The 15,215-nt window shown below is 40.0% G+C and overlaps 2 protein-coding genes across 3 annotated transcripts in view; both read left to right on the top strand.

The window, feature by feature from the left end:
* Positions 1–5,113: 5,113 nt before the first annotated feature.
* Positions 5,114–12,888, top strand: POLR2K (RNA polymerase II, I and III subunit K). Its single transcript, XM_081070816.1, has 4 exons — positions 5,114–5,194; positions 5,838–5,907; positions 6,248–6,340; positions 6,991–12,888. Exons 2-4 carry the CDS (start codon positions 5,847–5,849, stop codon positions 7,011–7,013), a joined length of 177 nt encoding a protein of 58 aa, XP_080926942.1. The 5' UTR covers positions 5,114–5,194; positions 5,838–5,846; the 3' UTR covers positions 7,014–12,888.
* The window catches only part of SPAG1 (sperm associated antigen 1), a 57,072-nt gene continuing 52,685 nt past the window's right edge, over positions 10,829–15,215 (top strand). Inside the window, exons 1-2 of one of the 2 annotated variants that reach the window (XM_081070809.1) lie at positions 10,829–11,006; positions 14,515–14,656. In XM_081070809.1, coding sequence (XP_080926935.1) covers positions 14,517–14,656 — 140 coding nt within the window. In that variant the 5' untranslated portion in view covers positions 10,829–11,006; positions 14,515–14,516. The remainder of the gene's footprint in view (positions 11,007–14,514; positions 14,657–15,215) is intronic. The other variant, XM_081070810.1, reaches the window with a different exon arrangement.

The raw sequence follows: 15,215 nt of genomic DNA, 5'->3' as shown, positions 1-15,215 counted from the left end.
CCCAGAAAGCCCCCAAAGGCCGAGGGTGGATGCGTGTCACCTGGCGCGGAGCGAGTGAAGCGGACGGCTTCGGGGCGCTTCTCTAGTGCCAGCACCTGGAAAGCAAAGTGGGCCGCGAGGCCAGGGGACGCCCAGAGGCCCGCTAGCCTGCACACTCCTGGGGCTGCCCGCTCCTGCCCACCTGGAGACCGAGGGGCCGCCGCACCGACCGGGCCGCGCGGGGCACCAAGGCCGACGGGCGGGAGAGGAGAGAGGTGGCGCTGCCCGGTGCGTCGGGTGAAGCCACCGCTTCGCCCCTAGGGAGGCCGGGCTATAGCAACCCCCACGCCACCTTCGCTTGGGGCCCGGCGTTTCCCTCCTTCGGTTTGAACTGCCGCCCAGAGTAACCGCTATGCGCCGCCCCGCCCCGCGCCGCCCCTTCCTCCCGCTCCGTGGCGCCCCCTTCCGGCCACCGGGCGCCCTGCAGGATCCCGGCCTCTGCCGGAGGAGTCATAGCCTCTCTTTCCCACGCTTCCACCCGCATCCGTGGCACCCAGAGGGCTTCACAACCTGATGGGCTCTTCCTCTCCCTATTCTCACTTTGGGGAGCTTTATAAATACCTTGGATGCCATTAAAAATAATATAGGGGAGGGCCGGCCGGTGGCTCAGGCGGTTGGAGCTCCGTGCTCCTAACTCCGAAGGCTGCCGGTTGGATTCCCACATGGGCCAGTGAGCTCTCAACTACAAGGTTGCCAATTCAACTCCTAGAGTCCCACAAGAGATGGTGGGCTCCGCCCCCTGCAACTAAGATTGAACACCGCATCTTGAGCTGAGCTGCCGCTGAGCTCCCAGATGACTCAGTTGGTTGGAATGTGTCCTCTCAACCACAGGGTTGCCGGTTCGACTCCCACAAGGAATGGTGGGCTGTACCCCCTGCAACTAGAAAATGGCAACTGGACCTGGAGCTGAGCTGCGCCCTCCACAACTAAGACTGAAAGGACAACAACTTGAAGCTGAACAGCACCCTCCACAACTAAGATTGAAAGGACAACTTGACTTAGAAAAAAGGCCTGGAAGTATACACTGTTCCCCAATAAAGTCCTGTTCCCCTTTACCAATAAAATCTTTTTTTAAAAAATAAAATAATATAGGGGAATAGACACTTGAAAACGTTTCCAGAGAAAATCATCAAGTGTAAAAAGCAGGTTACAAACTGAATGACTCTTTTTGAGTTAGAAGTACAGATATAAATATACAGGATAAGGTCTGAAAGATATGACTAACTTAGTTACAGTATTTCTAGATAGGATTATGCTTGTTTTTTAGGCATCTAGAAAGGGGTGTTTTATCTTATTTACTGGGCACCTATTATTATATGCCAGACTCCATTCCCAAGCTTCTTCCTAGTCTCCTTTTTCTGGCTTCTTTTCCTCTGCTTATTCCCTAAATGAGGCATCCTGCCACAGCATTTTTCTTATTTTACCGTTCTGTGCTTACATAGTTCTTCTTCAAAGCCTCAGCCATTACTTTTAAGACAGTAACAGCTGCTACCACAACTCCCATCAGACTGGACATTTCTCCCCCTGATTGCCCCTTAAGTCATTCAAATTGCTATATATCTAAAATTAAATTCACTAACAATTATTAAGCTCCGACTGTGTGCATACTACTGGTCTAGGTACTGAAGGGGATCAGTGGTGTTAAGTGCAATAACAAAGGAACAGTGGTAGCACAAAGGAAAGATGGATGAGCCAGCAGAGCTAACTTCATAAAGACCATGAAATGAAGTAGATTTTGAAGGGCAAGTGGTAATTTAAAAGGCAGTTAACAGGTGATTCCAAACTCAAAACAAAACGTGCAACGGAGCCAGCCCAGTAGTTGGAGCACCGTGCTCCTAACGCAGAGTTCGCTAGTTCGATTCCCACGTGGGCCAGTGAGCAGCACCCTCTACAGCTAAGATTGTGAACAACATCTCTCCCTGGAGTTAGGCTGCTTTGTGAGCTGCCATGAGCTGCCAAGGGCTACCGTGTGCCACCGTGAATGGCCGGCAACCATCATGAGCTGCTGTGGGCTGCCATATGCTGCCATGGGCCGACGACTGGTGACTGACTGCCTGACTGCCTAGCCAGGGGAGCACAAGGCTCAAAATACCAGCATGGGCCAGGGAGCTGTGTCCCACACAACTAGACTGACAAACAACGGCTGAACCAGAGGGGGGGGGGGAGGCGGAAAAAAGTGCAACAGGAAAATGGAAACAGTTAGGCAAATTAGAGAAACTGTAAATAATTTGTTGTAGCTGGAAACTAAGATTTGTTTGAGGAAAGGGCAAACAAAATTCCCTCTGAAGAATCATAGTGATTCTGTTACTTGCAACCAGTCCCATTCTTGCAAAGAAAATTTTTGAGAAGGGGCAGAAGACAAGTCATGGAGAGTTGTGGATGCATGTTAAGGGTCTGAAGTGTATCCTCTAGGCAATGCACACCATTTTAGAAAGACCACCTTGGTGACAGAATGGAGGACAGAAGGAAGAGAGGTGAGGGTGGCTGCAAAGAGACCTCTTAGGAAGCTACTGCATTACTCGGGAAGATAGTGGCGGTGGAGAAAAACACTTGGACTCGACATATTCAATTGGCAGAATCAACTGCATGGGACATGGGGTGAGAGAGTGAAGAGTATAGGTTTGGGAGAAAATAAGATGAATTCAGTATGAGGTTGTTGAGATCCCTATAAGGACTTAAGGTAACAATTAGTGAATTTCACATTCTTCAAGATAACACCCCTCTGAAGCCTTCCCCACCACACGCAGGTAGAGTGAATGATGCCCTCTCTAGCTGTTCAAATGTCTTCACAGTCGTTATGCCTTTCCCCACCCAGCATTTGCAAACTCCCTTTTCCGCTGAATTTTCTCTGTGTAATTTATCATCTTCCAAAATATCATATTAATTATTTATTTTGTTTAATGGTGCTCCCCACTCCCATCATAATGCAAATAGAGCATTATGCCTACGGTTAAATAAAATCCACGCAACCCCAACCACCATTTAAATATTTCCCTTTTCTCTTCTCTGGTTAATTTTTCTTTAGATATTTTATTACAACCGAAAACTGAAAGAGCATATCATAACTCCCTTCTATCATTCAAAGAATAATAATTTTTTACAACCCGCTAAAAGGATAAAAAGACACCTACTTACATATAGCTTACCCTACCTTTACTCATATATCCCAAATTTAAGCCACTGAGCTATGTTTTTTACTCACTACAGTCTTTGGGCTTTTTGCTTCCTTTTCTGGATTGGGTGTCATCCCATTACAGAGCTCAGAATTCTACAACCCAGCTGTTTTCTACAAGATCAAATGTTTCTTTTGGGGACCATCCAGTAAAACAGAATGAAAGACTTTTTCAGTAACCATGGCATTCAAGTTTCACAGAAAAATTTAAATGATTACATTCAAAGAAAAAGGAAAAAGAGATTCAGGGGGAAAATAGCAAGTTGCATCTCCATAACTACATTACAAGGAGTTAAAAACACTAGTATCCAAGATAGCAAAGACAAATGTTCTCATTAGGAGAGGGCAATGTAATGATGTCATAGTAAGTTCTCAAGAAAAGTTAGTTGAGACCATTGACAATAGCTTCAATTGACCATGCGCCACAGTAATCCTAAAACTACCAGTTCCTGCTGACAAGAAAGAAGGTGTTGGATCTGGACTAGCATCAGTATGAACTCATTAAAATTTTGGATCTTCTTACACTTCTCTACACTTCTCTACAGTTACTCTACACTTCTGTATGGTTCAGGACCCATTTGTATTCCACATATAACATCCATTCTGATCTCCATAGACTGTGTTATGTGCCAGAACCATCTTGATACCTCAACTGGAGAGTCAGAATCTAGAACAGCTTGCAATGATTAAAGGGACATATTCTGTATCACTCCATCATCTTCCTCTTGATTATGGTTTTATCTAATACTTCTTGTAGGGAAGCTTATTTTGACTATTTTATTGGATTACTTCTCCTTGGTTGAGAGGAGAGGTATTTTGTAAGAGAGCTGATGGTCAAAGCATTTATACTCTACGTCAGCCTGTTTGTGGAGGTAGAAGCAGAAAATTTCATTATTTCCCTGAAAATTTAAAAATTGGCAGTTAGGAAGACTGGGAAGACCAAGTTAAATCTCTCAAGCTGGTCTGTGAAGGTGCAACTAGTTGGAACTTCTTCTGGAAGCTAAATGTGAAGTTCAAAGTTCTCAAGTTGCTGAATGGAAGAAGGGATAGCAGTATAGCTTGTTTAAGAAGAAAGTGAAGGGGAGAGAGAAAACTGCTTCTCCAGTTAGCTATAATAGTTAACAACTGATTGAATTTTTAATAAAATTTAATAACTTCATTTTCTTCTAAGTAAAATACCTGCTGTGAAAGAAAAGTGTAAATGTTGTGAACCCAAGTGATATTAACCTCACTGTAATTTTTATGTTTGAAAAAACACATCTCCGCTGGGCAGGTGATTTTCTTCTAGGGAGTAATACATGGGACTGAAGTCAGGGAGGGTCAGTGGACAGCTACCGCTACCAAAATCCCTTAGTTTTAAGTGGGACTAATTTGTTGTAGTTGCCCTCACGCCCGTCTTTACTTTAAAACAAGTAAACGAAGTGGGTGAGAGGGATGACAGAGGTCTAAGAGACAGAGTTGAAAAGCAAAAACAAAAGTATGCAAAAGATAGAGGTCGGCTGCTCTACTGCACCAGCGCAGGTATCAAACCATGTGAAAATCTGAAGAGTGCTTTCCTACGTGAAAATGAGCGGTGGAGCTGATTTTATGCTCCCTGGTGTAACGGTTAGCCTAGAATTTCCCGGACACTTGTCATTTCGGTTTCTCTCTAACCCTCCGCCCTCCTGCAAAAGTAATCCTACCGACTTTCTACCGACTTCACTAGTAAGAAAAATAAACCTCTTTCGATTTAAGGAACTATTAAATTCTTTGCTTTCATGAAAAATGAAAATAGCTGAGGCCGGAACAAGCACTTTTGTCCACAGTCTAACATGCAAAGTTCCCAGTTTATCCGCCTGCGCTCAATTCGGGTTTCTTTGCCCCGCCCGGAGAGGAAGGGGCGGAGACTCCGCTGGCGTCATTTGCTGACGCCGGAAGTTGGCTGCGACGCAACGACGAGCTGCGATCTGGAAGGGCGGTGTGGGACGAGTTCCTCGGTGCTAAGTGAGTAAGGAATTAACGGGTTGGGATTTTGGGGTGGGCATTTGGTCCAAAACTGGAAAGACCCTGGGAGTTAAAAACGTCCGGTGTGGGGTTAGAATTGGGAGAGGGGAGAGGTGGAGTCGTTGCTGTTAGCCCTTTGCCTGGTTTCTTTCAGTTTAACTATTTGGGATTATTTCTTTATTCTTCCCTCACGTTCCGGTCGCATGTTCCCCTGTTGAGAGATGTATGTTTTGGCTATCTCCTGCTAAAGTTTGAAAAAATAGAACTTGTACTAAATGAGGTGAGCTTTGCAGTCAGTTCTGAATCCTCCTGCCTCCTAATGGTTGAGACATCTTCCACAAATTAACTTCTCTAAGCCTCGGTTTCTTCATCTGTAAAATAAGAGTAATACTTCCTAGGCTTGTTGCAAACATTATAATGAAATAACCTGTATAAATGAAATAACACGTGTAAAGTATTATTGTGTCCAGTTTGGGGGTGAAGGCGCGCAATGCGTTGTTTCGTCCTTTTGACCTACGCATAGTGTTTGAAAAATTACAGATTAGGAATTGGGATCTTTTTAGCTTTCTCTGAGAAAAATAAAGGCTGGTTGGATTTGTGAGGAGCCCCTCTGAGATATTCAATATTGAGTTTGTGATTTCAGGGACTAACTATGGACACCCAGAAGGACATTCAACCCCCAAAGCAGCAGCCAATGATATATATCTGTGGAGGTAAGAGTAGCACTTACATTAAGAGCGTTTTACTTCAATTTTTTTGAAATTACTATATTTCTCTTTTACTTAAATGAGTCACTCATCTTTAAAGTTATAAAGCAAAACACTTTAGCAACCACGAAAAATCCTCACGATAAAATTTCATTTTTCTCTCCTAGAAAAAGTGTATTATTGCCCACAACTATTTTTTTCTTTCCTCCTTCATACATTGGTGATAACAACATACCCTTGAGATTGAGTAGATTTTAATGCTTTGGGTGAAAAATATGGTTAAGATAATTTGCTTGTCCGTAATGTTGTCCTTTTAAACATTGAATAAATGTGTTTTCTTTCCTAGAATGTCACACAGAAAATGAAATAAAATCCAGGGATCCAATCAGATGCAGAGAATGTGGATACAGAATAATGTACAAGAAAAGGACTAAAAGATGTATCCTTTTAACTATGCTTTCTAAATATGAGGTAGGAGGAAGTTAAGAATAATGCTTGGGTTGATAGTTAAAGACTAATCTCTGGTAAGAATGGCAATGGATTACTTACCAAAAAAAAAAAAAGTCATGATCAGCATTTTCATGGACCAATATGCCAATCTATAGGCATATTCTAAATAATCTAAAAACTAGCTGATTTTGGTTCGCAAAAGTTCTGTTTTTCAAGGATTGTATGTTTAACTAAGTACTCATTATTTAGCTTGAGTTTATGGACAAACTAAACTATAGAAGGAGAAATATAGTGCACACGTGCTACCTAATGAAAAAAGTGAGGCTTACAAAGTAGTTGTAAGACAGGGTAAATTGTTATGTGGTAACTGACAATATTCTTAAATCAATAAGTAATCACGTTTAACATTACTTCAGTGTTTTTGGAGCATTAGTCTTTTGTATCATGGAAAGGAGACTAATGAAAATTTAAATACTGTTTTTTCATTTCCAGTTGTCAGTAAATAATGAATTCCATACTTTTGTGCATTTTAGCTTAAATAACAAATTGGCTTATTGTAAAGAGAAAGTGACTAGGAAGTGTTAAGTCTTTTATGTAATTTTTAAATACTTCTTTTCTCCTTAATTCACTTTAACACAGTGGTGGTTTTTGATGCTCGGTGAAACATGGAATTCAGAGGAATATCTTTGTATTTGGATTTGCTGTTAATGTTGTATAGCTTTTGATTGGTGTACTTATCTTTATGAATACAACTATATACACATGATTTCATTTTAAAAACCATATTGTATTTAGGTATCTATTAATAGTTTATATAAAGAAATTTTTTTTGTTCAATTACATGATTTGTAATTTAATTTTATTGTATATGTCATCTGACATATAATACAGTGTCAGCGGTACACAATGAAGGTTAAAAGTGCTTCCCCAAACCACTTTTAATCAAAACTTAGAATCATTGGGGCCCTTGTTAAAAATAAACTTCTGGGGATCTCTAAATGTCTAATAATGTAAGTTCCTTGGAAACCACTGTTTTATATCATCAGCTGTTTGTAAAGTCTTCAGCATCACTTTGTTTAGTATATACCAGTGCACTTACTGTCAGTGTGCATGTGTCATTTTGAGTTAGATTTTTCATTTGTTACTTGAAGTAGGCCTTTCTGTATTTGTGTATAATGCTTGACTATTTGTTAAATCTTGGGCAAAGGAAAAGAAACTTTAATGGTTGTTTTCTGCAAAGCAAAAACCAACATCGCATAAAGTGGATGAAGCAGACTACTAAGGCAGGTGCAGTTCCCAGGTGTAATCACTCATTAAAGTAAAAAAAAGAAAAAAAAATCTGCTTTCAGGTTATAAAAAGAATAGGGATTGGTTTATACTGAATTACTGGATAAATGTTTAAAACTTTTATCTTGATCTTAGGGATATAGATACTCAGATACTCCATCTGTTCCAGGATTCCATTTTTACGGAGCATCATGGTGGTCTCCCTAACATTCATTTTAAAGATCAGATATATTCCAATTTTATTAATAGCTATGTGTGTCTCTGACATTCAAAATATTGTATACCATTTTTTAAAAACCTGTATTTTTACTACCATCCTTGAATACTAAGTTCTATAAGTTTATTATGTGGTATACAAAGTACTATCATGCTCAAATTTTAAAGAGTGCTTCGTTGGTCCATGTTTTCCTTTAGCCATGGCTTTCATAATTTTGTAGTTCTACTATGTTTCTTCTTGAACTTGTCCTTAGACAAAAGAGTGCCGATAAATAAGATATCTCTTTATGACAGCCTCCTAAACAAACCGAAACTCACCGGATCATGTTGCTCTTAACTGTTCTAATTTCGTAGGTTTTTTACGTATCAGTAGCTTAATTGAATATTGTTATTTGACAGCTGTTTAATGAAAAAAGTATTATCACTGGAACTCATGACCACTATTTCAGTCAATTATCTCTTTGTGTCCACTTCATCTATAAAATGGAAGTAATTTTACCTCTTGCCTACCTAGACAGTTTTAAAAATGGTAAAATAGATATAAATGGTAAAATAGATATAAAATTGCTTTTAAAAGGTTCTTTCAAATGTGCTCTATAAATATAAAAATCAGTGAATCAAAACTTGAGGTTAACATATATGAGGTGTGATCAAACAATACAGTGAATGTTTAAATTAAAAAAATGTATTACAGTAAAAGACATATTGCCATTAATCCCCCCCAAATACTCCCCCTCGCTTTGAACACACTTATCCCATTATTCTTGCCACTTTCTGAAGCACTTCTGGAAGTCCTCTTTCGTGAGTGTCTTTAGTTGTGCTATCATGGTTGTCTCCATGTCCTGAATCATTTTGACTTTGGGGAAGAGCCAGAAGTCGCATGGTGCCAGATCTGGTAAATAAGGTAGATGAGGACACACTGTAATATTTTTATTTGACAGAAATTGCCATATACCAGAAGTGATGTGTGACACGGAGTGTTTTCATGATGAAGGATAATTTACAGCACACTTTAAAACACACCTGTCAAGTGTAGCTCACACCTGACTGACTACACCAAACAAGCTGAACCTTGTCACACACTAAGGTTCCACGTGCCGCTCCCTGTATTGAATATCCCTGCCTTTCTGTTGGGTGGCATTCAGCAGCAGCATTCACCATATTTTTTTATCACAACAGAAAGGATCAGTGTCACATATCCCTTTTAGTATGGCAGTTTCTGTCAAAAACTTTACACTGTGCCCTCATCCTTTATTCACTGGATCTGGCACCATGAGACTTCTGGCTCTTCTCCACAGTCAAAATGAAAATGAAAGGTAAACATTTCGAATCGATTTAGGAAATCAAGGCAGCCACAACAGCTCAAGTAAAGACACAAAAAAGGATTTCCAGAACTGCTTTGGAAAGTGGCAAGAACAATGGGAGAAATGTGTTTGAAGCAAGGGGGAGAATTTTGAGGGGGATTAATGGCAATGTGTCTTTAATAAATATTTTTTAATTTAAACATTTACCGTATTTTTTTAATCACACCTTGTAACTTGTTCTCTAATAAACTGCTTGCCAGTGACTATGGACATGGAAATTGGTTCATATCCAGCCCTGCTACTCAATGAGTGGCCAGTTCATTTAACTTCAACTTCATTGTTAAAGTGGAGGAATTAATGATAATCAGTACTGTGCTTTGAGACTATGATGCTATCTTCAGAGATTGAAGTTAGGAAAATTCAAAAACAGTAGATGAAATCATAAGTCCTGAGGAAGAATAAATGTCCCTCTTTAGCTGGCAGTGTGGCTTTACTGGGGTTCACTTTCCATGTTTTTACAATAGCATCTACTTAAAAGGTTTGTTGCAAAATAAAATGAAATAATCCACAAAACTAATATGTTAACTATTATCACTATTACTGAAAGTATTTGCCACACAGATGATTGTATTGGCCTTAAGATTAGTCTCCCAGCTGGTTTTGCTGTCTTCTATACTCTTCAGATTGCTTTTTCTAAAATACAAATTTCATGGCACTGTCCTGCGGAAACTCCTCAGTGGCTCCCTATTTTGATAAAATCAAAACAATTGCAAATAGTATATTTGGTCTTTGATTATCTGACTCGTTTCTTACCTCTGTCACCACTTCAACCGACTCTCAGTGTTTTGGTTAAGCAGGTAACAGACATTTTTTCTTTTTTGCCTGTGCTTTTTCCCATGGCTTGTCTCTCTGCATGATAAGACCTTTTCTGGTGTTCTTCACCAGCTTCAGGATTTTGAAAGGTTGATTTATTGTCATCTAGCTTCTAGTGTTGTTGAGAAGTCCAAAACCATTCTTAATCCTTTGTATGTGACCCATTTTCTCTCTGGAAACTTAATTTTCTTTGCCAGTGCACTGAAATTTTACAGTATGTGCCTTGGTATGGGTCTGTGTCATTTCACTGGTTTGATCACTTGGTGTGTACTTTCAATCTGGAAACTTAGGCTCTTCAATTCTGGGAAATTTTCTTGAATTTAATAACTTACAACTGATTGTTCTCTAGATCTTTTTTCCAATCTAATATTAGACTTCATTGACCTAACTTTCTCATCTTTCATTTTTTTCTTTTTGCTCTGTAAAGATTCCTTCAGTACAGTGTCTGACTGACTCATAACCAGCACTCAGAAAATATTGAATGCATGAAGAGAGAATCTTGTTTTTTATTTACTCTTTTGTATTTACTCTTTTGTATAAAGGGGAGGAAATAAGTAAATATAAGTTGCAGTATAGATAATCCTGAACGTTTAATTATGTTTCTGCATTCAAGTAGGAATAGATACCAATTTACCTTGCAGACAGCAAAACAATCCAGAACAGTGACAGCGTTTTAACTCCATCTAAAACAAATTGAAAGGCAAAAGAGGAAAGAACTCATATATTCACTCTCTTTATTTCTTCCCTATTGCTCCTCCTTCCTGGTGGAGCTGGTGCCTGTAAGGCCAATCAGCGGGATGTTGGGTTGGGGACTAGCCAATCATCCCGCAGAGGACTTATTTCCCGCCCCCTCCAGTCAGCCGTTGGCGCAAGGGCGCTGAGGCGGGGAGACACGCCCCTCCCTCCGCACCTGCGGCGCACTGGTTAGGTGTGTGGCGTCCGCGTCCTCGGTAGGGCGCGGTGTATGGGAACTCGGTGAGTACTTGGCCTCCTGGAGTAAATTACTCCTCCCCATCGCAGTCCCTCCCTCCGAGCGGGGGTGAAGAGCTTACGCGGAGGAGCAAATGCACTGTGGGACTTGAGCGAGGGAGCGCGTTGTGGGATGGACATCCTGGTGGGGGGAACCAAACTGGAGGGCTGTTTCCCGCCGCTGATGGTGGCGGATATTGGGGATTAGCGATAAGGGGGTTTCCAGCGGCGACCAGTACTGTTGACCAAAGCCAGGAAGTTTCAGAGTCCTAAACTGCCCACTGATGGTTGCGAGTTGCCTGTGGAGTTCCTGGATCCCGACCGGTACCTGGTCCCTCCACCCTCTCGAGCCGCGTTGTACATAGAAACCGTTGCTACGCTAGGAGCGTGTTATTTCCTTTCGGCCTCCGGCTGCAGGGGGAGCTCGACCCTGTGGATGCAAGAATGCCTAGGTGGGAGATGTTGGGTGGAAGAAAACAGGGTTTCCAGTTTGCACAGGAGGTATTACTGATAAGCTGAGTAAGAAATACAGGAAATGAATGTGGATCAGAAAGATGGAAAATAAATTAAATCCAATTAGGACCAGATTACAAACAGATGGAAGAGTTAGAGCAAATGTATAAGTATTTTTGAACTTGAGAATAGATATTTAGTGGTCTTGAGAATGTGTATCCTACCAAAAAATGTAGTTTTCCAAAAGGATTCTCAGAGAAATGTTAAAACTGCTCAGAATGAAATTTGTTTGATTAGGTAAGAGATGTCTATCATTTCACGTTTTTCACTGTATTTTATTCAAATCATAAACTCTCAGGGGTGGCAAGACACCTCCAGTTCCAGGTGATCTATTTTAATCCCATTAGATGCTTAAATCTATCCCATCAAAGGTCCTCCAGCTCTTTGGAAAAATTCTCCCAAGGCAACCTATTCTATTCTGGGCAGCATCAGTAATTTAAAAGTTCTTTATTTTGCTTTCCTATAACTTCCACCTTATGGCTATCCTTGTGATGGGAGACGTTCATCATACTGGACCATGCCGGTATGGTGTGAAAGCCACAGTCTCCTTTCTCAATTGGATCTCATCCAAATGCTGACGAACTGTCATCTATATTCTATACCCGAATCAAAGCCAGCAGAATATTGAGGAGAAGGCAACAGAGCATCCTTTTTTTTCTGCAGAGATCTAATTGATATATGACCAGACCCCCAGAAGGCTGGCATGCGGAAGGAAATACTTCTAATGAAGTAGACCCATTGCTACTTATTTTAAAATGTATCATCCAATATATTTAAGTGCAGTGATTTTATAAATTGTTGATAATGACTCACAATAAGAAATATATTTTTCTTTACATCATATGCATTTATATGTACACATCTTTATAATTTCTGTTTGTGTAGACATGAAATAAAAGTTTTACAAAATAATATTTATTGGTATGTGTCAGGTAATCTGATTTTTTTTTGTTCTATCTCAATATAAAACAATGCTGATTGAAACTCACTAATTGATTTTGTGGATTGCCACCTGCAATTTGATAAGCATAAGTATGATGCTTAAGTATGTGGACTCTGTGGTTGCCTACTGAGATTCACATCTTCAGTTCACTGCTTAATAGCTATCTGACCATAGGCAGTTTACTTAACTTGAAACATCAACTTCCTCATCTGTAAAATGGGAGTCATTAATATCCTACATGAGAATGGTTTTGGAGAGTAAGTGAGATAATCCATGGCACATAGTAATTTAGCTCCATAAATGTTAATTATTGTTACTGTTTCTGTTTAAAAATGAAACCTACCTAATGCAGTTGTTGTGATGTAGGATTCTGGTGTCTAGTGCCCAGAGATCGTATCTCACGTACCCAAAGAAGGAGAGAGGAGCAAAGATTTTTATTAAAGCGAAAGTACAGCTCTCACTAGAGGACATACCCGAAATTGGGATGCCTACTGACTAAGGCAAAAGGGTTTTATACTTTCTCTTGCATGTTTGGGGAAGGGAGTTGGCACCTTCTGATGGATTTTGTCTATCCGATTTGCTCTGTTTGTCCAGCCTAAAGGGGTTTACGAAATAACCCCTTTATCCCTAGAGGAATGTTACATTGTTGCCCTGTAGCGAATGAGTCATTCCAGAACCTGGAGTTCCAAGATATGGCTGCCTTTGTTTATTTTACCAGGGACTTCCCTGTTTACCTAACAACATGCTAACTAACCTGTCTCAGTTGAAGGATTGAGGTAATATATGTACAGTACTTACAGTGGAGCCCAGCACACATTAAGAGCTATGTAAGTATTTGTTGCTGTTATTATCATCATTAGCAGCAGTATCATTAGAATGAAATTGCATGACCTTTTTTTGCCAGTTCAATTCAGCAAGTGTTTCTTAAGAGGTATAAGGTACTACTTATTCTGCTAGTCCTGAGTATATGAAGATGAATAAAATACTCGTAAGATCTCTCACAATCTAGAAGAGGAGACAGAGAACCATAATTAGAATATGTGCTATATGCTATGAGAGAGGTCTGTACAGAGTGCCATTAGAACACAAATCTGGGGGCTGTTCATTAATGGGAGTAGGCTGCAGGGAATGGGGAAAAGGGTGATAATAAGGAAAGTAACAGCAAGGATGTTACTTATGTTTGTGCTAAATCATGGTTGGGATGTTAACAGCTAAAGTAGACGGTCATTTAAATCAATATTAAAAGATATCCTAAAAAGCAGATTGAGTACTAAAGCGGATCAGAATATGCCACTCCCAAACAGGCCACTTTGGCATAAGATTATTTTGAGCTGAAGAAATTAAACAACAGGAAGAACTCTGCCCTCACCCTTTGCCTAAAAGCAGGGCATAAATGTCCCTCTATGAAGGTTTTCCCTCCTCCCCTCTCCCATATCAGGAGGAGAACAATTCTTACTACAGTAGAGAGACAGTCAGCTCTGAGATGAATCTGCATAAACAGATATTAAAATAACCCTCTCATTTGTTTCTTCCACAAATTTACTTTCTCTTATAAGCCAAAACAATTTTTCCTTCTGACCACTTTGCCATAATTTATCACCCTTTGTTAAAATGATTAGGCTCCCAGGCTGAACAGTGTCTTTGTGTTTTTACTTTTTTGTGAAGCCCCCATGTGCATATAAAATAAACCTTTTCTCCTGTTAATGTGTGTTTTCTCAGTTTAACTTGCAGGCATCAGTTACTGAATTTAAATGGGTAGAGGAACGTGTTTTTTTTTTCCTTTATAGCACCAAAACATGTTTTGTTATTGTATTTCAACTTTGCTTAAGTAAAGATTAAGTGAGATAATCCATGTGTGAGACATAGTGACTTTGCTCCATGAATGTTAACTGTTGTTATCAGGAAGAGTTTAAAACAACTAGCCTTCCTCCTTGGAAAAAACACTCTACCTCCTTTTTTACAGAAATGAAAAATAAATATTAGAGTACCTCGATGGTTGTTACTATCCAAATTGAGTATTATATATATTAGATTCCTGTTTTCCTATATATATTTTAGCCATGACCGCCAAAGATTGTTCGTCATTATGGGGCTTTGGAGCAACAAAAACATTCAAAATTCCCATTGAACATTTGGATTTCAAGTATATTGAAAAATGTTCAGACGTTAAACACTTGGAAAAAATTCTTTGTGTGCTCAGGTAAGCATTTAAAAATTATTTCATATTTCAGTATGCCAATTTTAATTACACTGTTGTTCCCTTCGAAAAGTCGAAGCTACATTAGAAACATTGGAGAAAGTTTTCAAATAGTGAGATTGTTTGTTGTATTTGCCCATGTTAGGTTGCAAAACAGTGATTTTCATCCTGTGGTTCATTTGCATGGTTCTAGCTAGATCTACTTCCAGTTTGTGATTTAGGCACTTTTCTTTTTTCCTCCACATTTTCTAGGAAAAATAGCTGTGAGAGTAGCCAGTAGGAGGTAAGGTTAGCTCATCAGCCTACACTGATGAAGTTCTTTGGCACTCTTCCACTTCTCTTCTGCCAATAAAGGTGGGTGACTCACTGTGAGCTGGTCCTATGGAGGATGGTGGGAAGGCCAGGAGGCAGGACCGGAAGGCAGGGAATCAGGGCCTTCTCTGAGTAAGAGCCCCAAGGCAGTGATTGTTAAACTGTAATAGACATCTAATGTGGTTATTAAAAATGCAAATCTGAATAAAAATGCAAATTCGAGCGTCCTATTCCCAGAGATTCTGCTTTG

This window comes from Rhinolophus hipposideros (genome assembly GCF_964194185.1).
Source record: "Rhinolophus hipposideros genome assembly, chromosome: 13".
NCBI classification, from domain to species: Eukaryota; Metazoa; Chordata; class Mammalia; order Chiroptera; family Rhinolophidae; genus Rhinolophus; species Rhinolophus hipposideros.
Note: the sequence above shows the minus strand (reverse complement) of the source record. Positions and strands in the feature narration are given on the sequence as shown.